The 25,365-nt window shown below is 38.7% G+C and overlaps 1 protein-coding gene across 1 annotated transcript in view; it reads left to right on the top strand.

Annotated features, from left to right (window-relative positions):
• The window catches only part of CDH4 (cadherin 4), a 382,192-nt gene that overhangs the window by 254,006 nt on the left and 102,821 nt on the right, over positions 1-25,365 (top strand). The window contains exon 3 of the mRNA XM_072413664.1: positions 19,959-20,188. Coding sequence (XP_072269765.1) covers positions 19,959-20,188 — 230 coding nt within the window. The remainder of the gene's footprint in view (positions 1-19,958; positions 20,189-25,365) is intronic.

Genomic DNA, 25,365 nt, shown 5'->3' with positions numbered 1-25,365 from the left:
TTTGACATGCAGACTTTGATTGACAGCTTGGCTTCACATCCTTATGTTGTTGGTAGCAAAGAAATTACTGAGTCTCTAAATCATGGGTCCTGAGCTTCTTTTTTGAGGGCCAGGATCTGCACATATTTTTAGTTTTTCTGTAATAGACAGAAATTTAGAGGAACCCTGCTCCAGATACAGGCTGACGTGGAGCTGTATACACTGCCTATGCAATAATGAGTTGATATTTAGATAAATATTGTTTACATATATTAAACAATAGTCTTTATAAACAGTTTCAATTGAAATAAAGGATGATGATCTGGTTGGCAGGTATGGATAGCAAATGAATTTGTGAATAAAGGATATTCTCCTTTACTTGTCAGTATCTGCTTGCTGTAGGCAAATCAGATAGGCACCTTTTATATATATATATATATATATATATATACACACACAAACCTGAAGGGCCTTAAATACGAGGATGTGTGAGAGATGAACAATGCTGGATATTAAAAACAGGGGATTGTAGGATTTGTTTAGGGATTAAAGGGATTATAAAATAAACTTGTTATGTCAGACATTGTAATATAGAAGGCCATACTTTACCTTACATGCTGAGTTGGAAAAGACATCCTGTATTGATAAACAATTAATAAATAGAAAGAAAAGAAAGGCACATTCTTTTGAATGTATAAAGCAAGACATGTAATGCTTCATTATTTACATAATATATACATATATTTAATCTGATTTTAAAAAAAGCATTTTTGAGTCCTCCCACCCCACACAAGATTGGTACAAATGAGCTGCATACATACTTTTATTTCCAAGGTTCTTCTTGCTGATGATGTGATGGCCCAGGGTCCTCTTCATATCTGGAAGGTCTATACTGCAATCAGCAAGCTGGAGTTGATAGGATGAACATAGACATGTTCATCAGGTTTAGGTTGTTTTACACTGGATTTTCCATTACCCATTCTCCTTTTGCGATAAAAAGAAGTGAAAGTGCTAATTGGTTATATTTATTGATCTTAGTCTGTGCTATTTCTGAAATAGAATCCTGCTTTTCCGTTTGACATCTATTTTTCATTAAATCCTCATATAGTGCAAGCCTTCCCTGTAACAATTCTTTTTTTCTTTGAAGAAAATGCTTTATTGCTGCAAACCTGAATCTTCCCAAACACAGTCAGCGTGTAAGCCAGCCAATTACCTTCATCCCCTTGCACACAAAATAATGTTTTTCACAAGATGTCTTAATAACCCAATTGCTTTGTACTTAGGAAGAGAGAACATTAGTTGTAGGCTGGAAATTAGCTGATTTCTCTATTCACAGACTATCCACCTCATCTAGAGTTTTTATTCTATCCCTCCTGCAAAGAGCTTGTTGCCCCAGTACCAACCCTGCTTTTCTGGCTTTGTGACTGGTCCGGGGATGTGTTGCCCCGGCAACACGAAGATGCTGAGGTCTGAGGAGGACAGATAGCGAAGTGCAATTTGTTTAATAGGTGCCAGATAAGATGCTTATTGTCCTGCAATGCAACCTGTGGTTGTGTACACATTGCTTTTGTAAAGCTGCATGTCACTGGTTTAGATTTGTGACACTCTCTGTCCTGGAGAGATACCAGCATTGGATGATAGCTCCGCGAAGGGACCGGCAACATTTACAGGAGTACCAGGCTGCAGGAGAAGATAGAGCGAGGGAAGGAGATGGATGTATTCCACAGGAACAAAATAGACATCAGCTAAATGGGGAGACAGGCAATTGTATCAGTAATAGAAATACCCTGAATAGAGGTTGTGAAAATATTCATACCTGGCCAATTTATGGCTGTCTTTCATGCTCTGAAAATCAGTTCCTGTGTTTCATCAACATGGCTAAGTAGCCTAATAGGACACACAAATTTGATGTTCAGGGGACTTAAGCTATTAATGTACCCAAAACCTCATTTGTACCCCATTTTGCTACCTCCACTATAAACAAAAGTATACATTTTATTTTGCTATATGCCTATTCTTGAGGCCTTCTACCACTGGTTGCCAACAATGCATTCAATTATTGCAGGCCTGCAGAGTTGTCACCCTGTGAATGGATGGACTGCACATTATTCCATGCAATAAATACCTAATATTCTTGCCAATGCATAAACCCACCTCCACCAGGGTGTCAGTGCCTACAGGGCTTGCAGTGAATTTACTGAAGTGTTGCTATCCTGACTAGCCATGTGCCATCCATGATTTTCACAGTTGATAATCGTCCCTCTCACTTCCAATCAGTGTAGTACACATCCAACAGAGGTGGTGCAGGATAATGACTCTGCTTTACAGAAGACTTTGAGGCCCCTGCAATGAAATTATGTGACTAAGGGGAAAAATGATCTAAAGCAAAGCCCTGTTAGTGAAATTTAGACTATACAGTTTACAAAAAGCATAACTGCTGTGGTTTATGGGGAAGGAAATTAAATGGGGCCAGAAAGTAGACACATTTTGTAATGAATTTCTTCCATGGTGAAAGTCTCCTGGGGATAGTGGAGTAAGAAAAGTTCTCGCCCAGTCTTTTACCTTTTCTTTGGTGGCACATCATAGGTCTGCTTACATATTCTACATATATATGTCAATTGGCAGTTTTTTTTTATTTTAGTGTTGGATGGAGTAGGGAACAATTGACTTTTTATCCCCTCTCACTGTACTTGTAATTCTTTCTAGTGTTTCAGGTACACTTTGAGGGACTGATAAATAAAGAGTTGATCTGAGCAGATTCTATGAAAGTATTTTTAGTAACAAAAATTTTCATAAAAGTGGTGAACAGGTAACGTGACTGTATACTGTGACTGCATCATGTATATTGAAATAGCAGTTTCTAGTCTTCATTGGACTGTGACAAGATGCCAAGTCACCAGGAGGTGCCTGCTCGAGAACCCACATAGCAGGATCAAAGGAATATATTTAATGAAAGATACAGATTTATAAAACATTGACAACTATTTTGGAAGTTATTTTGCAAGACTTTGTTTTTGGAGTATACAGTACATACAAATTTTAATACATATAAAGGAACTGAATTTAGTATGCAGGAAAATGGATAATATTTGAAAAATAGAGACATTCGTGGGCCAAAACCTTAAGACTTTGAATGTTTTGAACCTAGAACAGTTGACAGCCTCTCTGAGTTTTTAAATAGACCCAATACAGTCGGAAATAGTTAATGTGCCTTGGGTGCATGCACATACTGGATATTCTTCTATTATATCCATCTGCACAGGAGCCAAAAGTTTGAAAAATGTCCAAAATCGTGCAGCTGTAATATGTCCGGTAACAAGGCAGGTGTCGAGCAAGCGTACATATATCTTTCTTTATGGTGCCTGGAAGCCCATCAGTCCTAAGCAGGGATTGTTCTTACTGCCATAATCATGATGTATCTAGATTTTAATGGAAATTAAGGCAGGAAAGGTCTGTACATTAACCGCGCTTCTGCTTTATGTGTTAACCCTTTTTGGGATAGGCTTTCAAGCAGTCGAGAACTTAAGTAGCTAAAAGAGAATGCTTAGCCTTGTAGTTCTGTTAACACTTTGCAGAGATTTGCAGAATTTACATTCTTTAAAAGAGTCAACAATCACATGGCTACAGAGATGGGGGCCAGGACTTTCCCCGACTTATGTACTGAGGCTTCATCATGATGGAATTTTTAGTTAGTAGAAGCTTAAATGAATACAAGCATGCTGTATCCCGCAAGGTTCCTGTGCAAGTAGTGGATGTAATTACTGATGAGGGAATGTTATGGCCTCTAGTTTACATTTTGCATTGGGCCTGGGGGACTTTAGCAACATCCATATTCTATTTGCCTTTGCCTGTTTGTGTTGTAACATAAAGGGTAATATAAGTTGATCAGCACTCTAGGGAAATAGTGTAATAGTGTAAAGTGGTACTTTATCAGATCAACTGAAAGGCAACAATTGCTATGCATTTTGGTATATTCAAGTACCTTTTCAAGCAATAAAATTGACCCCAGTGGCCACTATATGACCCATGACAAAAAGGTACATACAATACCTGGTATGGTGTTATTTAATACATTGTATCACAAAATTAAAGACTATGATCACAGCTATATAGTAATCTTAAAGGCAATTTTGTAGCAATGATCAATGCTCCCAATGCAATTCACAGTGATTTGTGGTTAGTGATTTCATTGCTAGAATCGCTGAGTACAACAGAATTTCAATTTGCAGCTAAGCCCAGCGATTAATCGCTGTTCTGAATAGCCAGTGCCAGCATTTCACAGTGATTTGCACCTAGCATTTAATCTCCAGAAATCTTGGCTACAAAAGAAAAGAATAGCGATTTGTATCTAATCCCATAGAAGTCAATTAAGATCTATTGCTGTTGGTGATCCTGTCACCCGCATGAAATGCGGCTAAAAAGGGATCACTCCAAACAAATACGCAGTGTGACATGGCCCTTAAAACAATTTTTTACAGAACAAAGGTATATAAAACATTTTTTACACAATTTTTTTGTGTAAATTTAGAGGGTCGAAACACAAGTTTGTTGCTAATAAAAAGCTGTACTTTATATTTATAATGTTCTGCTGCTTTTAATGCCTAGAAAAGAGTTAATTCCAATTTTGGCGTTTCTTAATTACAGACGTGCTGCTCCCTGCATCAAATCCTTTGTGAGCACGTCTGTGTAGCGGGTGTCACAGCTCCCGTCTCCAAACATCTCCTCGTTGCAATTAATTACTTTGCTGCAAATGAAAGTCGTGGCCGGCATTGATTTAGCAATGTAGCAATTAACCAGTGGGGTAAAACAAGAGTTTGTAATTACACAGCATCTATGTCTATGTGCCCGCATCGCAGGGACAGCGAGAAACTTCCGTCCTGTACGATGGGGGGATTGGTGGCCCTTCTTATGGAAATCTAATTACAACCTGTGAGAGTTTGCAAACTCAGCAAATATCCTGCTAATAGCAAGGGGGGGGGAATTTATAAATTATCAAAATTACTAGAGACATCAGAGGATTGTATGATATTATGAACATGTGACTTGTCTAATCATCCAGGCATAAATATAAATGTTTTGATTAACCTAGCCTGCATTTTTATGCCATGGAGTAGGAAGCACAGACATATACCCAGTGGCATTAGCTCATAGAAACATGTGCAATTACACATGTACAGTTATCACCCACTTACTCATCTGGAAGCCTGAAAAAAACTAGTTTGTATGTTTACTTGTTGCCAATTTGCAATACCATTTCATGTGATTGGTGGTAGTGTACCAGTGAATTCTTGGCGAGATGATGGTTAAAAGGCCAGGTAATGGTGCTGTTTTGTTCTTTTTGTGGGAAAAAAGAAGCTCATACCATTGTTAAGATCCAAGTAAAAAGAATATAGCAATCCTAAAATAAGTCAATGCTTTGGGATGGAGTGAATCACAGCACTGCAGAAGCGCACCAGGCATGGTGAACCTGGAATGGTTGGGTACTGATTGTATTGGCAGTATTCTATTGTGGGATTTTTGGCCAACTGGGGTCAGAGTCTGGGAATCCTAAAATTAATTAGTACAATGCAGATTTAGCACTGCAACTAGGGATAATGGGTAATGTTTCCTGCAATCATTGCCTCACATACACTTTTGTGCCCCTCTAACTGTATTGAAATTCCTGTATTTGGATCCATGAATGAGATATGAAGGAGATACTTATTAAAACGTTTCCCAGACATGTATGGGATATAGTATTACGGACAATGGAAAAACTGGAAGAAATTGATAAATGTAAATTTCTCCATAAACAATTAATCTAGTGTAATGTTTGTGTATTATTGAGGAGATACCAAAACAAGCTGAAGGCATACATATGGAGAAGTTAATGTTTGCTTTTACAATCGTGCTTACGCAAGGCCTTGTTTAGAAATGTAGAAAAAAAAACCCATGTAATTACTAGACAATTAAAAACAAGAGAGAACAACAATAATTTCCATTTATCTCATTTTCGACCAGAGAACAGCAGAATTACAGCTGTCACAGCGGAAACCAGCTTGTCACAGGGACATTTAATATGGCTGTCAGTAACTCTCAGCGCCATATGCCCCTCCTCCTATTCAGCACTCTGTGCTACACGCAGGAGCCCCGCTGTGCCTCCTGACAATCCGCCATTATAATGGAGTCACTCAATTCTGTTATTTATACTTCCTGTTTGTGTATATATGTTTTAAACAGCATAAAGCAGGTGGAATTACATAGCATTAGTGAAAATATTAACGCCTTCTCTTTTCCCAGATAGCAGCTGCAGAAAATGGGCTAAGTCAAAGAAAGTTATAATCTAGAAACAGCAGTTTTAGATCGTTGCCATGAAATACCTTGAATGCAGATGTTTGAATTTTTTTTTTCTTGCTTTTTGTCCGTTTACTTAGTGGTTTATTCGTAAATAACCACCTTATGCCACCGATACTTTTATCAAATCAGCACATTCTGAACAAGAGAACAAATGTTCTGGATTTGTATGTCATTTCATTTGGGAATTGTGCATGGGTTAAAGTATATGTAAACATAAGGACTAACATTTCAAGTAAATTTTAACTTGGTAAGGTAATTTTATTATTTTAAAATATTTTGATAAAATAATACTTGGCAATCTTGCCATGAAGGTCTGGCACGTGCAGCAATAGGATGACAATGCTGTGTTCCTGTCTCCCACTTGTAATCTTTGGTCATCCTGTCATTTGGCTTCTGATAGGAATCACAATGGCTGTTCCAAAACACATTTCACAGATCTGGCCCACTCTTCAACAGACATCTTGCCCTAAAAAATTATCATGCCGCCATCTTTGGTGTGCAGATGTAGACAGTAAAAGGCTGCAAGCAGTAAGGAGATCTATCAAAGGATGAAATAAGGTACAAAATGGCAGTTTTACTAAGCATTTACTTCCATTAGGGCAGTGGCTCCACTCACCTCACTAAAGTTCTACTATATTACATATAAAATTACAATGTATTCCCACCTCTATTAGGATCCAGTAGGTGTGTAGATTTTCCTGGATTTAGAAGTCCATGGACCATGACTGTCCATTCACTCTTCTCAGTAACTCCATGTACATGGTTACATATCTCATTGTGATGAAGTGGTAATCCCACAATACTTTTTGTACTTTGTGTGCTCTATATCTTGGCTTGTAGCCCCAGGGGCATGCACATAGCAGTACTACTGCCGTTCATGGTGCCAATCATGGAGTGCTATCATGGTAAGAATGGAATTAAAAAAAACTGATCACTATGTAAAAAAATGTTAAAGAGAAAGAAATAATGGCACCACAGTAACAAATGAAAACTACTACTGAGTCACTTTCTGGTGAAAATGATAATGATTTCAATTGAATTGAGCAGAGAAGGGATAGATTCACAGAATGTAACTGTTGTCTCCACTTTTCTCACTTCCTATTCTGCCTTACACCTGTCTCCCAGACAGGAAGTGAGAGAAAATCTTCCGAAAGGTGACACAGACAGCAGTACAATTCTCCCAGAGTTTCTTAACTTTTCTTACTGCAGTTAAAAATGTGTTTCATTGCTGTCTGCGTCCCCGGGGAAGGGAGGGGGAATTCATCTCCCTCTTGTACAATCATATACGCTTCTGCAGATGGTGAAAGGAGAAGGGAAGAAGGCTGGAAGAACAGTGCTGACAGCTGATGGCACCATCTTATCTACAGAGAAATAAATGTAATTGGACAGGATTTTTAACCCCTGTCGCTAAGAATTTCTGAAAAAAAAATGAGGCATGCTTTCATTGCAAAAGAGCTTGAAATCTGATGGGTGTTCAGTGCCCAAGATTCAAGGGGGGCTCACTATAAACTAACTCAGCTCAGGCCCTAAATGCAATACAAGGGGGAAGTGTTGTTAACCATACAGTATGTACATTGTGCTGTGATGTGTTAACCTATATTAGCACAACACATAGTATGAGTGTTCTAAACATAATGATTTACAAATCCACATCGGAAGTAAAACTCAAGTGTCTGTGTACCTTGACTCTAAACTAAATAGTCAAGCTGGACATAAACATAGCAGTTTTCTGATGGGAATCACACATATATATGACCGCTGGTAAGTGCCAAGAATAAAGCCATCTACCACCCAAGAGGTTGGACTTGATTGAAGCAGTTTCCATACTATTTCTAGCAACCACCATTTTATGTCTGACAAAAAAAGGTTAACATTTACAGCTACATCCTTTAAAGACTAAATAGCATACAGATAAAGGAAGACAGTTACATAATTGTGACCAATATTAATAGCTTTTTTATTGGTTCTTTAAATGTATAGTCTTTCTCATATACTTCTGTCTGAGGTTAGGTCAGACACATTACCCAGAATCCCCACTAATGACCCACCCAGGACAGTGGTGCTGTATGGTATTCTGCACTGCACAGAGCCAGGGAGTTTGTCGGTGAGGTATAAATAATTAATTGTAATTCTAGTTGCTGGAGGAAGATATTTATATTATTCAGCTCCCAGCTGCAACATCAGCATTATCACCATCACACTACTAGCAGCAGGAGCGAAAAATAGAAAATACAGGACTTTTAGCTGTAAAACAGGGAGATGTACAGAGCGGCATTTTGTGGGGGGATGAAATAATTGGGGTGCTTATAAAAAATTAACAGGGCTTTGTTGCAAGTTATTTCAGAATATTTGATGGGCTCACAGCGGTAGCATGGCATTTTCTCATACTTATTTTAAACAGATGCTTAATTAAAACTGTATGGGAGCTAAAACAAGTAAAAATATATAAAGCATCTCTGTATAGTAGCTTTTTGTCAAAGGGTCGCCCCACCCAAAACCATTATTTTAATAACATGGGTTTTAGGTGCTTTGAATCACAGGTTAAGTTCTCAACCAATCACTTTTTGGGTCTCCTCTGGGGAAGGCTTCCCACCTTGCTTTGCCCCCAAATATTGCCAATATTTAGCTGTGCAAGTTAGTTCCACTTCTTTTTAATAATTCTATGACAATTTAAATACAGCAACCATAAAAATCTCACTCTTCTTTCTGCATTCAGGTGTAAGATATAGAAAAAGTCACTGCTAGCTGAAAAAGTCCCAGACATATAAAATGTGGAAAAGGGCTGATTCACACTACAAGACATTTATAAAGCACAGATGTAATACTTACCAATTGCACCCCATTGAGTATGTACAGTGTGCTGCAACTCGCTTGTTCTATAGAGTGCCACAACACACAAATTTGATTGCGGGTGATATGCTAGGCAATGGGTTCAATATCTCCTTTGCATTATATGTTTTCCTGATTTCTGTACCATTATCACTTCACCCATCAACCAGCAGATTAGACATTCAGTTGTTTCCTAGCCACCACCAGCCAACAGGAGCACACCCCAATGTTTTTTCACACCAAACTCATCAAACTATGGGCCTGATCCTATGTGTTTTAGACTTTGTACACAGGAGCATGTCATTGTCATGCTGGAACAGAAAAGTAATGTTTCAAAATGTTTCCAAAGTGTCTTTGTATGCTGTAGCTATACCAGTACCCTTCACTAGAAACACATGGATCATTTGGAGAGGTGTTCACTTTTGGCCACATTGGGTACTAGAACTGGTAGATGACACTGCCGGGGAAGTACTGTTGCCCTCCCTGCTCAGTCCTCCCATATATTCACACTGGTGAAAAACTGACCAAAACCACTAAGAATTTTTTTTATTTCATATTTGTGACATGGATTTCACCTGGTTTGTATATTATCTCTTCATTGTAGAAATGATCGATAGAAAACATCCTGCTAGTTTGTCCGAACGCCATTTCTTTTTAATGACAATCTTTATTGCTCCCTAATTATAAGGTGAGGTGAGGTAAAGCTGTAGCCCAACCAATTCTTGTGGCTTCAGAAGTAAATTAGCAGAGGAGGTCATTATAAATGAAGAGAAATTATTAACGAACTGCTTGGCTTTTGTGTTTAATAGAGGGTACAGGGAAGGCTGGGGGACGGTTTTCATTCTCTCAGATGGCATACGCAGGCTAATTATTGTAATGCTCACAGCACTTCTAACCTTTGTCCATACTGTGCTCCGCTCCTGCATATTGAGTCTCTGCAGCGTCATAGGAAATGTTAGGAGGACTTGTCACATAATGCTGCAGTAAAAAGAAGGAGGGAAATGAAAATGTTGGCTGACCACAATCCCTTCTCTATTACAGTCAGTGTTAGTAATATCTGACACCTCTACTTCATTACCTCTCTGAGCTAAAATGGGAGGAAAATCCAGGATTTTAGGACCCTTTCACATATACTTTGGGTAAATGCACATTATACTTCAACATGCCTTTTCATACAGGTCAGTGTGCACAACTACAATGTCATTTAGGATTAAAATCTAATAAAGGATTTGTTGTAATGTCATTTCAAAAGTTGTGTTCAGACATTTTTAATTCTGCAGCTTTTATTAAAACAAAACCTGTTTGGGCGCTAAAGGGGCCTTGTTCAGGCACTCCATGTTGTGTGGTGACAACTGCAGTCTAAGGTTGCCACCCTTATCACATTCGGATAAAGTCTACTGTTGTCAGGTTGTCTCAGGAAGCTGTTCCAGAGCAATGACATGCAGACAACACTAAAACACAGGAAATGTAGGAGGAGATCAACAACATTATGTGGATATGACGATATCTGACATAAGACATCTGACATCAGTCTGACATCTGTACAGGGCTTTAGGCAGGCAAGCAACCAGCAACTCCTGATCTGTATACCAGTTCCGGTTCAGCCAAAAAAGTGAACTAAATCTGATGACAGCCAGGCAAGTGGTATTTTTTGGTGAAGTCACAAGTAGTATCTGGATTTGTTGGCAGTGATGTCAAGGACTGCTCTCAGAAGGATGCTATGTGCTATGGTGTGTACTACCTGTTCTGATAAAAGCTAGGGTGCTTTATAGTAGCCATTACTGTATATCAAGGGAGTTTTCTGGCCATAGTTCATCTAAGGCAAATGGCAAAACTGTAAAAAAGAAGGAACAGTGAATAGTTGTAAAATGAGTAGAAGGGGTGTTTATGAAATATAAATACAATTATTAATACAGAGAAAAATTAGAAGCCTGGTCCTGGGCATTACCTTCCTTCTAATTTTTCAGCACCTTTGGATTTTATCTTGGATTTCTCAAGTTAACTTTTTTCCTGGCTATTTATCTTCTTTCCCTTAAACCACGAAGCCCTTTCTGCCCCTTTTCCTCGCATGAGCCCACAAAATTCTCATTTCTTGCAAATCATTGCTGAAAGCTTAATGAAGAACCTGAGCGTTCCCTCTTAATTATCCGTATGTCATTTGTCGGAAGCAGTTTTGGCTCGGAGCATTTTAAGGGCATGGGAGGAACGTTGAAGTTCTGCAATTAGTAATCCCTCCCGGCAAAATGGACCTCATGAATAGCATGCAACATATTAAATGTGATGGGGGACTTAACCCTTTTTTTCTCCAAAGGCCAAATAGATTTACTCATTTGCATGCTATTATCAAAGTACATTATTTGTCAGTCAATTAATTCAAAGAGTTTTTATGGGATTATAGGTTTAGAATTGTGACCAAATGTGATCAAGGTGTATGTAAATCAAAACCTATTCTCCTGTATTAGTTCTGGATAGCACATGTAATTGTTACCTGTGCTCCCCGTTCACCTTGGGTAATACCTGGTCTTGGTTTGTCTTGATGACCACTGTCAGGAGGACACTTAGTGATATTGTGCAGTGAAATTGCAGTTGATCAGTGTCAATCACTGCATCACCCACCAGTTTTTAACATTGTCAGTCATTTCATATCTGACATCCACTGTGCATTCTACAAGGCAATGGGTACTTTATAAGTAAAATGCAATAACTAAGTCTGAAAGGGAAATAAAGGATTCCACACACAGCAGGAACATCAATGGTCATGTGGAGCCACCAGATGTATCAGCATCCTTCAGTCTCATCTTGGAGAACACATCCAATGTACCCAGACTCTAATATAATGAAGATAGATATAAATGATTGGATAGATATGAAGTAATTAGCTACTATTAACCAGTGAAGGCAATCTTTTTATGCAGAAAACTATAGAACCTATACTATCACAAAATACAGTTGATGAGCATTTAAGCCACCCCCAATGATTTACCATAGGTGTCAAATAGAAGTTTGTTTAATTTAAATCTACGTAAAGGCATTTCTGTAAGTGGTCTGCGTGTAAATGTATACTGGGGCAGCCTGATAGCTCAGATTAGCATTCCCCCTATTGCAGCACTGGGTCCCAGGTTCAAATCTCAGCCAGGACACTATCTGCATGGAGTTTGTATGTTCTCCCCATGTTTATGTTTACATTGACTTTAGGCTGTGGTAATGACATATGAATTTGGTAGGGACATTAGATTGTGAGCCCCTCTGAGGGACAGCTAGTGACATGACTATGGAACTGTACAGCTCTGTGTAATATGTTGGTGCTATAGAAATACTGTATAATAATAATAAATAAGGTTGGACTTCCTAAAAATTGTTGGTACTGTGATTGAAGTGTGGACCCATTAAACAATAGTAAATCCAAAATTCTTGAGTTGTCACCAAAAAGAACAATAAGCAGGTAAAAATCTGCCAATGGGGACACCTATTATGGTGACAAATATGGCCAATGGATCCATTTATCTAACTTGTATACAGATGTTCAGGTTTGTTCAGTTTCTTCAGAGCAACTTACAGCTGCTGTAGAGCAACATTAACAAAATAAATGACAACTCAGCCCTCGTTTCTTTAGCGCAGGTTAGAAATTTAAAATTAGTGCCTCACTATTCTTTCTTCCCTTAGTTCTCACATGTGATCTCCAGTGTGTCTTATTTCCAGTAACTACTGTATATATTATACTTTTATGTTTGTAGCTGCCTGCTCTCTGTGTTTTTCTCAGTTTTATCGCCTCTTATTGGAGCACCTCCAGCCGCTTACTCTCATTCAGAGCAGACGCTGAAAGGAAAGTCTATTGCCTCGTACCCACAATGCCTTGCTTTCCTCTGCGCTGTTGATAATCCACCATCTCAACATGTTGCTCATTTTTAAGAATTTTAATTTTATGCAAATGCCCATAATGGGTCCATTTGGAAATTATTCCCCCGTTGCAGCTGCAATTTGCAGCAAATTGGTTGCTGTTTTACATGGTAACGTCTTGATTTGGAGACCAGTCGGTGGGAGCTCATAAATACCTAGCTTAAAAAGAAACGCAGTTATATTGCCATCTTAAACAGCAATTTCAGCCTGCCAGGGGGCGCTGTGATGGAGGGGGATAGCTGAAGAGGTGTACACAGATATTACACAAGCCATAAAGAAACAAGTAAATATAAACCAATCATTTAAATCATATATAAACAATACTTTTATTTTTTTTATTATTTCTCACTTGATACCTGCCATTCAGATTTTATCTTTGGGTGCATTCCCATGAGACAACCCTTTCTCTGTAGTGCTTTTGCATTGCTAATTTCAAGCACACATTGCACCAACAGGAACCACTGTTGTCACCATCTGAGAACCCGCCCTGAATTGCAGCCATTGGTGGAGTGCATAAAGACAGGAAGTGATTTTTTTCCTTAAAGTCCTGGCAAACTAAATGTTATGTAGTTACACCTTGTTCACATGGGCTTTAGCTGCTATTACCATTGTATACAGCAGGCTTTTACAAAGCATTTGCAAAGTTCCTATCAAGCCTGATGGTAATTTTTCCATTGTGGGTATGTTAAACACAGATTTTGTTGTATGTCCCTTTAAACAAGTTTCCATTAAGATATGACAGGCTTTCAGCAAATTTCAAGTAATGCTGAATATCAGTAAAGTTTGCTAGCAGTTTGTTTTGTGACTGTCAGCACTCTCTGTACTTTATTACCACAAATAAGAGCTGGGTGGTATTTTAAAGCTTTACCAAAGCTTGCTGTACACACTGGTCTTATACAAGCAGGATTCTGTGTCCAATGCTAAACATAGGTTCATATGTACTGTAATGTTAATAAAATTACCTGATTTCAATTTGAGCTTTCTAAAATGGACACTAATTACAGTTTGCTGTGTGATTGTTTTTCTCAGAAATCTGCAGTACAATTTAGCCATCCACTGCAATATAGATTGTTTCTATGTCTAAAGGGATGCAGACACTGCAGCTTTCCTACAATTCAGAGATTTTCTCAGGTGTGGGTAATGAGAGCAAATCTTTCAAATCAGTGTGAAGAGGCCAAGATGGAGAAAACTATTTATCCAGGACAGAGAGAAAGGGTTTCATACAACCCTTGTAAGGTATATTAAACCCCCCAACCTAAATGCCTGCAAATAAAATTGTCTGTACTTAAACTTTAGAAATAATAACTCTTGATCCTTACAATCCATTAAAGTCAGCAACACTGATTTAATAAAACTACATACTCTAAATTTAGTGTTATTTCTTCTGGTAGGATCTTTCTCATATCTAGCAGAAACCTTACTAGTGCACTGTACAACTGATGTAGTAGATGAGCAATGTTCAATACAGCAGTACTGTGAATTCTATTTGATGTGACGCTTCCAGTGGGTGGACCCATCACAAATTCACAGGAAATAAATGACAAAGGCCATGTTCAGACTGGCAGTGCAGTTACCACTTGCCAGTGAACCGCTTGAGGGAAAAGCTACAAGTAGATGTTATCCTCAGCAACCCCTTACAATAAATGCAGTGAGTGATAAAGAACCACCTACTGTTACCTGCTGATTGCTTGGTGGAGGAGCTGACTTTATGGGGGGTATATACTTTTATACAGTTTGATCAGTGGATAAGAAATGACAGAGGCAATGTTATTCCTGACTGCAGCATACAAATGACATATTCTATCTTCTATAGGCTAGTCACCTAACATAATGACTACTTTTAATGTGGAGCGTGCTGACGAAACAATATACTGTTGCTATATATTCTGATAAATCAAGAATGTATTTATGCTTCAGTATAAAAAAAGGAAATGAAAAGGCCACTTTGAAGACTTTAATAAACTGAAACACTGGAAAACGTACCACAGTTATTATTTGTGCTTGTTCATTTGTGAGTTTGTAATATGCAGTATTCAAGGGGATTCTGTGACCAGGAGGAATGATAGAAAGTTTGGTTATACTAATGCTAAGTCAGTAGTTTGTTATCTGTATAAAATCCATCTTATTCACCAAGAGACCTTCTATATCATTGATTTCCTATTTGTTTTTTCCCTATTAATATATTTTCCAGTTCACTTATTTCTTCTCCATAAATATGAGGACCTGCCTAGTTTTGTATCTATAGTTAGGGATAACCTAGCTTATATCTTCTCCATAAATGAGAAGACCTTGTTTCTAATCTATTAGAAAACAACAGGGACCTTGACTAGATCCTTACCAATAATAATAGGGAACATTGATTTGTTTCCTCTCCAGTAATAACCTGAACCTCACATTTTTCACCATCATTTCCTTCCAAAATCCTCCCCTCTGACTTTCAGTGTAACCCATGACATCCTTTGGAACAAATAGATGACAGAGGTAAATATTTTGCCGGCTAATTTGCGCAGTTGTTGGATTATTCAGCGCCGCTCTTGTGATATTTATGTTCCAAGCTGAAAGCCACTTTATGTGCCCGTATTTCACAGTTAAAAATAACTAGTTATTAAAAATGCAATTGCTCTCGCCACAAAAGTACATTTTCCACTTTATTATCTTATTTATAAGCACTGTGCAGTACAGTGTAGGAGGAATGTGGAATTTTAAAACAAAAATTGTCTCGCTTTGTCTTGGAATAAAGTACCAGCAAACTTTCCGATCATACTGTGCTCATAGGCATAATAAAGTTTGGCCTGACCCAATAGTGATGTATCAGTTGTGTGTGGATGCAAGAAAGCTGTGTCGTCTGGCAGCTACCTGTCAAGTCTTTTTGTTGTTTGTCTGGGTGAGAAGATTTTCCCTAACTTCCTGTCTAATAAACACTACAGGAAGTGGGAGGAAATTTCTCTGCACCTCCTGTTCTAGTGACAACTGTTGCAATTAGGATTTGTCCTTACTTTTTGTGTCAGTGGCGACCAAGACAGAAAGTAAGGATGAATCACCCCCCTAAAGATACGGGTTTTCCATAGAATATACATAATACAGAATAAACTGTACTTTGTTCCAAAGATGCATTTTCTCACACATAGTGTGCCAAACAATTTCCTAACTTAAAATTTCTACAGAATAAAGCCTGAAATCTGATTTATTGTTATGGTCAGCATAATAAACGGCAATGATATGTATGATGTACCCGTACAATATAACATCATGCTTTAGCTCCTCCACAAGCTTAAATTTTAGACAAAGGGTCAGGTGTTTTGATCCCTGTGCCTCAATCCTGCATAAACCACACAAATGAATGCAGCTCGTTATTCATGAATTCATCATTAAATATGAGTAGAGAGAGAAGCAGAAGTGTAAGCTAGTAGTGCTTTGTACAAATATGCTGACAAAGAACATGGAGATAGGAGAAAAAGGATGACCTCGTCAGCGTCATGCTGCTCTTTTGCTCTACAATCTGCAAGCTGGGGTAGACAGAGGATGCTTCTGTACTTCTTTTACAATCATTAAATGTAGAATCAAAAGTATTGTCAACTGCCTTGCTGAATTGTATCTGTGTATTCAACTGTTTGCCTGCAGTTCAAGTTTTGTAAAATGAATGGAACACTTCAGTCAGAACTGGTAACCAATCCTTGAAATGCATACAGGGGGACACAGTTTCCCTACTCAGCTGTTTCAGAAAACATCAAGTCATGATCCATGTATAAGTATGGTGAATATTCCCATTTTAACTCTTCAAAGTTTTTAAATAGTCTTGGTGCATCAATTGCGTACACTGACTACTTTCAGGAAATGGATTGGGATTGTTTTCGTGCTTCTGTCTAAAAAACGTGACACACGTGATTCCTTTCATTTGCATTAATGAACCTAGTGGCCCCTTTTTCTCCTGATTTGATTTTCATTGTACACAGTTCAGACATCTCGCTATTCTCTCTTTTTCTCTCTCTTCCTCCTGTAATGTTACAGCTTACTCCATCATCTCTGTTACACCGTATGGCCAAGACATGGCGGTCCCTGCGATAAGCCTTGAGCGATTTATCCACACCTGCCAGCAAGCTGTGTGAAGCTTTTTCACTTTTTTGCTATTCCTCTCCAGATCCTCTCATTCAAGAGCAGCTTTTATGAGTAATTAAAATTGAAGAGGTTAAAGGGTAAAGCCCAGTAGACCGCTAATGAGAGCCTCAGAAATGACTTTGTCTATTCTTAATCAGTTCCCCAGCATGCCATGTGCATCACTGGGCATGTTTGGCTCCTGTTAAAAATGAAGGCTTCTCTGAGCGCAGATTTCTTACAAAAAAAAGTACATTTTGGGGTGTGGTTACATGGAAGACGTGCTAATTACCGGCAGGCTGTCAGTTCTGTGAATTTCACCTGGGACTATCTGAAATCTAAATCCATCTCGAGGCAATCATTTAAAGAGATTTGCAGAGTATCCAATATGAGTGTGCGTGTGTCTATATAGTCACAGGCAGTGAGTGACGCAGACTACCGTTCGCAGGCTCTCTTGGTGATTTCTGGGGAGCTGCTTTGCCCATCTTGTATTTTATGTACTGGTTTAGGTTGATAGGAATAGAAAGATGAGCCATCCATTTGTTCCTGCCATGAATAAATTACATAGGTTCTATGTGTTGTGTCATTGCATGCATTTTTGAATTTTGATGTGCACGGCATCAAGTTAGCCCAGTCATGTTGAATGTGGCTGACAGAGCAGTCCAATGCAGGGAAAAACACTGCACAGCAGCACAGTGCATGTTTTCTAATCATATGAGTTACCTCACAGTGAAATGTGTAAAGTGGTCTTAAATGTAAAAACGACCCCGCTAAAACTCGTCACCAACAATTTTTTTTATCATTTACAGTTGTCAGTTACTGTATAAACTTAAATAAAAAACCATGTGATCCCTCCCCCCCTCAAAATTCTATTAGAAAAGAATGACATTTTTTTTTCATGTTACATCACTAGATGGTGCTGTGACCTCATGTAATGTGTGTAACAAACCCTTGTTGTCTGAAACAAATCCAAGCCTGCAAAAATGAAGGTCAGTATGCTCTTTGGTTCCCAGCTACCCTCTAAGGAGATGAATGCACAGTACAGAATCATTCGATGAGAGGTTGCAGTCCCATGCAAAAGCAGTTTTAATATGCAGCTGAATCTTACTGGAAGTGAAAACGCAGCCTAATTTATATCCTAATTATAGCACAGCTACAGCCTTTCCTTAGTAAGTTTGGCAGTTCACTGATTTATGTGTTACCTTGGGTTGCTCTTTGAATGTGCATTAGGTAACTTATTAGTGCGTAAAAAAAATCGCTGGACTGTGGCAGTTGATAACTGACCCATAGAAAGCACATTTTTTTCTTGGACATACGTAGTCAGCACAACACACCTTAAAAGGCAGCACATCTGCAGTCTGCAGGCAGTCACAGAATCCTCTGGGAGCTGGCAGCTTAATTGTAGAGGTGAAAAAAGCAGAGGGCCTCAGAGGAGATGCCTGGGGAGTCATTTAATACCAACCTAAAGGGATATCAAGGTGGCGGCTGAGTAGGTGGGGTATGAGAAAACGCAGTCAGAAATTAATCTGCTTTTTGGTTGGTTTTCCTTCTGAATAAATAGTAATTAAATCATACATGACTTGACAGAGAAATTGCAGAGACAAGAATCCTCCTCAGATAATTGCTTCGGTTCTCCTGTTTTTCCTAAATGCCGGGTAACTTTACCCATCGGCTTCTACAGGAGAAAAATGACACTCGTTCTTGGCGGCTGCTGATTTAACAGTGCATCGGCTGACACTTCTATCCGTACATGTAGATAGAGAACGTCCTAATGTGCATTTAATAAATATTCATTTGGAGCCTTCCTACACAAAAAATGTAGCAAGGTTCTACTAATTGCAGCTCTCCGGCTTCAAGTTCAGCCTGTCAGGAAGTGGGGGGCTACAATCCTCTGTGGCACCATCACTGCAATGAAAATGACCCAGAACATACTGATACTGCAGCAGTTATGCTTGTTTATTTACTTTGATTTGATCCAAATTAAAATATTTTTACCATACTGGGAACCAAGAAGAGTGTTTTTTTAACACAAAACATCTAAGCCAAACAAAAAAAAAATCAGATTCACCAATTTAACAAAATGTACTTAGCTTTTTTAATATAGAGGGTTTTTTGGGGGGCGGGCATTTAGGGTTGTTTGAAAATAAACATTTTAATGAATAAATAACAGTTAAAATTAAAAAATAGGAATAAAGCAGGAGGGAGGTAGCCTAGGCACGTGACCTGTCAGTCAGGTGAACAACATTTTTCCAATCGGAATCAGTTCTCTCTGCAGTCAGGGTAATTCTGAGCACCACTGTCTGCATTTTGTGAATAATTAGTATGCAGTAAACACTGTGATGTCTGATAAAACATGGATAGCAATAAAGACTTGCACTCCCAGCAAGGGCTCTATTATTTGGTACTGTGTAATTTTAAAGTGGGGAGTGGGGATAGGCATTTGACAGGTAGGCAACTCAGATTTCAGGACTGCTCATGCATGACTCATAAGCCAAAAAGCGAATCATTCTATGTGAATCAGTATTTTTCATAAGTAAATCTATTAGTACAAAATTGTAACACTAAATGTTCAGATTCTTCTATAGCCACTGTCATGAGAGGTTCTCTTTAGGATGGTTAAGATACTGATAGAGAGGGCTATAGAGTATCACAGTATCCTCTGTAAAATAAAACTATTAATTTGGATTTTATTTTCTTATTTTTGTTAAAGGTTTATACAGGAGTATACGTAGAAAACTTGTAATGCCATTGAATTCTCTTGTTAGATGCACCACATTTTGTGTCTTTTTATAATGACCCATTTTTATTATTTCTTGTCTTTGCAGTTAAATTTAACGGATGCAAAAGTGGAACGCAGGGCATCTGGTATGAAACCAGCAATCCAGATTTTAAAGTTGGAACAGATGGGGCCGTGTATACAGCCCGTAAAGTTCAGATCCCCTCCAAACAAGCTGTTTTTGTGGTAGCTGCCTGGGACCAGCAGACCCCCGAGAAATGGGAAGCCGCCATCCGACTATTGGTGGAAGATAAGCCACTCAACCACAGTCACCACCAGGTACTATAACAAATTCTGTGATGACCTCTGCATCTCTGTTTTTTATTAAAGGTCAACACCATCTAAAATCAATAGCTCCATCATAATGACTGTTGTCAACCCTCTAGGGAAGCCATTATACAGGTGCCATACTCTTACCAATGAGTTTAGTCATTTATTACGCCTAGTGCATTATACTGAAAGAAGCTTGTCTGTCCTGTAAAGAATTCTGGACAAAACAAGTTCCCTCCTGAGTCTCCAAGAAAATCTGTGCAAGGTGAAACTTGAGTTATCGATTTTAGATAGCCTTGGCTCCAAGTGTTATTATTTATTATTAACTTTATAGTTTATGGGCAATACTTTTATGTTTTATACACCAAACCTGACCACAGTAGGAAAGTAGAGATGTAGTATGTTCAGATCTGCAAAATTTAGTGCTGGGGATCCTACTTTTTGTTTCTTTAAATACCTCAATGAGAAATGTCTAATATGACTCAGACTGACAAAATCATTATCAACATCATTCCTTTTGGGTACCAGTATGAATACGAATTCATTTTATGTCTTGGTAAAGGTATTTAGGATTTATGTAGTTGTGCTAGCATAATTTGAAAATGAATGTGAATGTGTTTTTGAAATTATATATTTTGTGTGGTTGTTTTATATATTTGTAAAGTTTAACAGAAACTAGTAGTGGGAGGGGCTCAATTAAAGGGAGGGGCATATTACCCGGGTGAGATCATTCTTGGATTGTGCACAGTCACAGGATGAGGTCATGATGATAGGGGGTAAGTATTAGGATGATGTCATAGTGGGAGTGGCTTGGAAACAGTGAGGTCATAGTTAGAGGGGTTTAGCAGCAGGGTTAGACCATGGTGGGAGAGGAACATCGAGGGGCAAGAGGTCATGGTGGAAGGGGCATAAAAACAAGAAGTCATGGTAGGAGGGAACAAGGAGAGGTAATGGTGGGAGGGGCCTAAAAACAGGGAGATGTCATGGTGGGAGGGGCATAGTAACAGGATAAGGTAATAAAGGGAGGGGAATGAAAAGAGGGTGGTTGTAAAGGTCATCGAGGGAGGGACATAATAACAGGATGAGGTTATAGTGGGAGAGTCATAGTCACAAAGCAGTTTTTTTAAATGGTCAGCAAAACAATTTTTTCCACAAAAAAAGTGAATCTCCTAAAGTCTGGTATAATTTCTGTCTGTGTATCTCCTCATACATTTCTGACAGATGGAATATTAACCAGGCTAAGGTTTTACTGTGTCTTCATCAACATTACATGGCTGAACGCCTTTCATTTAGTGTTGCTCGGGGATATTGCGCATACCTCCTCCCCGTACAGAATAAACTTTGCCCACCGCACACTCTTTTTGCCTTTGAATCAGCAGAAAGTTTCCTTGCGTTGCTCATTCTTGCGGTAAACCTGATAGCATTTCAATTAGAATATGCAGATGAGGCTGCACGTTCCCCACAGGAACGCTTTCACTCCCCAGAGGTGACTTGGCTCTACGTTGTTGAAAAGTTATTCCTTTCTTCCATGTCTCCGAGACATTACCTGTTGTCCCGCTTCACTCATCATACAGGTGCACAACCTGGAGGTACATAGTTTTATATGGTGCTTAGTGCCAGAGGTGTCAAAGACGGAACAAAAAGCCAGAATTGGCATTCAGAATGGGCCTCAACTATAATTATAGTTTATTATTTGGAGAGTTTGAAATAGGTGGGAGTGTTAGACTGTCAAGTTACTGTTGCTGTCTGTGACCATGTGGGGAGACACGTTACCCCTCACATCCTTAAAATAAAAATACTTCACTGTTGGGCAGACAACAAAATACTTTTTAATGGTGTGGGAAAGGGTTGGAGCCTCTGTCAGAATTCTATTATTGTTTGCATCAGTTCTGTCTCCACTACCAAAAACAATGGCTTGAAATGAAGGACCGATTGACACCTAAACATTGTTTTGTGTTAAGGCAAAGTACTTTTATAATGCACAAACAAAAAACACTCTACCTTTGAGCAACACAGTGTACCACCATGGATGTGCATTCACATCTGTGTTTTGTAGTGCAGGATTGTGTGCTTTTACTGTATATGTGTGCTGTGATGTCATTCAGAGTGAATGTCTGCACAGCACTGCACATTTTACACCCATTTATGATACTTTCCTGCATATATGTAGATCTGTTTTTAAGGCCCACCAGGTAATAGAGAGTTTTGCTTACAATACAAAATCACCTTTGATTGTGCAGCATTTAGGGAAAAAAAGCTTTACCTCAGCATATTTTAAAGCCAAGACTGAAACGTGTTTGTGTTTAATCATTCGCTCATTTACATTTCATTTTATTTATCCATCCAGAGCAGATGCAACCTGTAGTTTATTACATAGAGAGCGTTGTGCACCATGTTGCCATAGAAAAGAACTCTGAGGTCTCTGTGTTATTTTGTCCATCTGACTTTTTGCAACAGCTGATAGATGTAAAAAAGCATGGCAGGAATAAAGTGACCAGTGTCTTTGCAATATGTATTTCTTGCACAAGCACAAAACTTTTTTTCTTTTTTGTTTAATTCCCCAGGCAAAAGATAATGCCTGTGACTGCCTGTATGAGACACACAGTGACAAATAAAGTTAGGTTTGTTTGTAAACATGCCGACATAGTAATATGACTAGCTATGCCATTGTTCATGTTATTGAGAAGCACACTTATTGGTTCCCAGTTGTAGATGTAGAGCAGCTTGTGCCTTGTTCTACAATAGAACCTAGATTGAGGTGCTGGATGCGTTGGGGTGCAACCATAGGGCATTGTATTGTAGTCTGCCGGAGAAACTCTTCTGTGATCTTCTCTCTAATGGTGACAATGCTGCATTTCTGTACCCCGTAGGCAGCAACACAGGAGGTCACAGAGCTGATTTTTAATTTTTTATCTTCCAAAAAGGAAATGAGGAATGAGACATGATTCAAGGTATTAACCACATATTAGTTCTGGGGGGAATAGTAAGACTCGGCAGAGCAGAGAAATATAGGAGGTATTTTCTGTAGACCCATTGTCAGAAAACAGATGACTTCTTCCTATATGGAAAGAGGTAGTTTTGAAAATAGCTGATTGTATAAACAAAAAGTCTCAAAATTTACTTCAAAAGCATGTATTAAAAAAAAAAGCAGAAGAGGTTAAGCTCCTACCTATCATTTAAAGATGTCAGAAATTCCACTGTGGTCAGTCTAATATTTTTTTTTAAACACGGGCTGGAAATGATCCATGTATAAATAATTGGGTGACATGTACAGCTTTGTAATCGTACAGCAGGAATATATCCTTGTGAGGACAGGAAAAAAGGAAATATGGGTCTGATTGTGTTTACTGACATTTAATAAAGTAGCAATCTATTGCTGCTTAATTCTCCAGCGGGATCTGGCACATCCTGTATGCTTGCCGCTTGCTATACTAAAAGAAATGTACAGTGCGTTACCTCGATTTGGTGATTTAATTGCACAATTGCTCCGTTGTGTAATTGTATTGTTTCTGCGGAGGGAGCAGTAATTTTATTTAATGGCCTGTTAATCAGAGCCTGTGTTTCTGGATGCCGTGAGCTGGGAAAAGGTCACACAACCCCCTCAACGTGGCATTAAAGAGAATGTAATTGCGTCGTTTTTCATTTTTTTCCTCTTTGTATTAATCTACTGTAATGATGGGAGGGTAAATGTGTAAATATTTTTATTCTAATTGGTCATTTTGGAATAGAACATTTTTTTGTTCCTGCACTTCCTACAAGTCTTAAATCTACAAGGACATTTAAAGTGGAAGACTTACCATATTGTTCATAGAGCACTGGCTGACCCAAGTGAGGTATGCTGGTTCTGATAAATTTAAAAACGTCAAGCGTCACTATTTCTATTTTTGCTAGCCAACCAGATTTCTTAAGAACACCTAAGGATTTTACCCCCCCTGCCTTAGCACATAGAGAATATTCAGGTTAGTGGACATTGGTTGTAAAGTTACCTCCATGGTTTTCCTGTTAAACAGATCTATGCAGTGATTCGGCATGAAACATTAACTGAACAGTATTTTGCAGAGGTTTCCTTTAGTAAAGATTGGTCACTGCTTTTCTCTTCCTTTGTGCAGGGTTACTGGTCTTCCCTATCACCTACACCTTGTACACCCCCTCCCCCATCACTAGTCACTGCTCCTCTCTTTCTTTGTGCAGGGTTATTGGTTTTGTGCCACCCCCAACCACCTGTAGCCTACTGGGACCCATCCACAGCTCTGCTCTATGCACAAACTATGTGTAGCACAGTGATGATGTCACTGCTACTTATACAAGGTTATATCTGGGTTTGCAACACCTTTTGGTGCACAAAAAGTAGAGTTATTCCTGGGGGCTTAATCGGTATATACACTGCCTAATCAAAAGCACAATTTCACAGGCTATGTGTTTTAAAATGTGGTTAGGCTGCCCTTAGCTTTGAGAATAGCACACATTCGCCATTGTATGATTTGAAAAGCTTATGCAATGTCACAACATTTATTTTCTTCCAAGGTTGCATTCATTGTTTGCCAAGATTTTGTATTTATGATTGGGGATTCAGAACAATGTGTGTAGTCTTCTCCAGCATATCCCAATGGTTCTCACTGGTCTGGACTGGGGTTATTAATCCATGGTTGGAATGTCTCATTTTCCCTTAACCCCTCTTTCATAACTTGGGCCCATCAAATCCTGACAATGTCATCTTGCAATATGCCTGTGCCATTAGGGCAGGAAAACTACATTGACAGAAGAACATGGTCATTGGGTATATTCAGGTGGTCAGCTGACTGACAATTTGCTGAACCCACACCTGACCAACTAAAGCTACCCCTTTTTTGGGCCAGGCAGTGTATATATACATTTTTTTATCCAGAGATCAGTTTTCAACCTTGCCTACCACCTATGGTTGATGGGAATCAGAACGTAGGCTATGATGTTAGCTGATATAGATCAACACCATGGGCCATACCAGCAAGCAGGTAAAGTTGTCCACAGTGAGCATCTAGTGCTAGACTTTCCTTGAAGGAAACCTGATAGGAACCCCCACTACATGGTAGTTTATAAAGAAAAATATTATAACAATTGAACCCTTATAAATACATTTCAAATACTAGGACTTTAGGCCACTTAAAGAATTGAATCAAGTTTCATATATATGTTTAATTATTATTATT

This window comes from Pyxicephalus adspersus, chromosome 6 (assembly GCF_032062135.1).
Source record: "Pyxicephalus adspersus chromosome 6, UCB_Pads_2.0, whole genome shotgun sequence".
Lineage (NCBI taxonomy): Eukaryota > Metazoa > Chordata > Amphibia > Anura > Pyxicephalidae > Pyxicephalus > Pyxicephalus adspersus.
The sequence above is the reverse complement of the archived record's forward strand: the minus strand, read 5'-3'. Positions and strand labels throughout refer to the sequence as shown.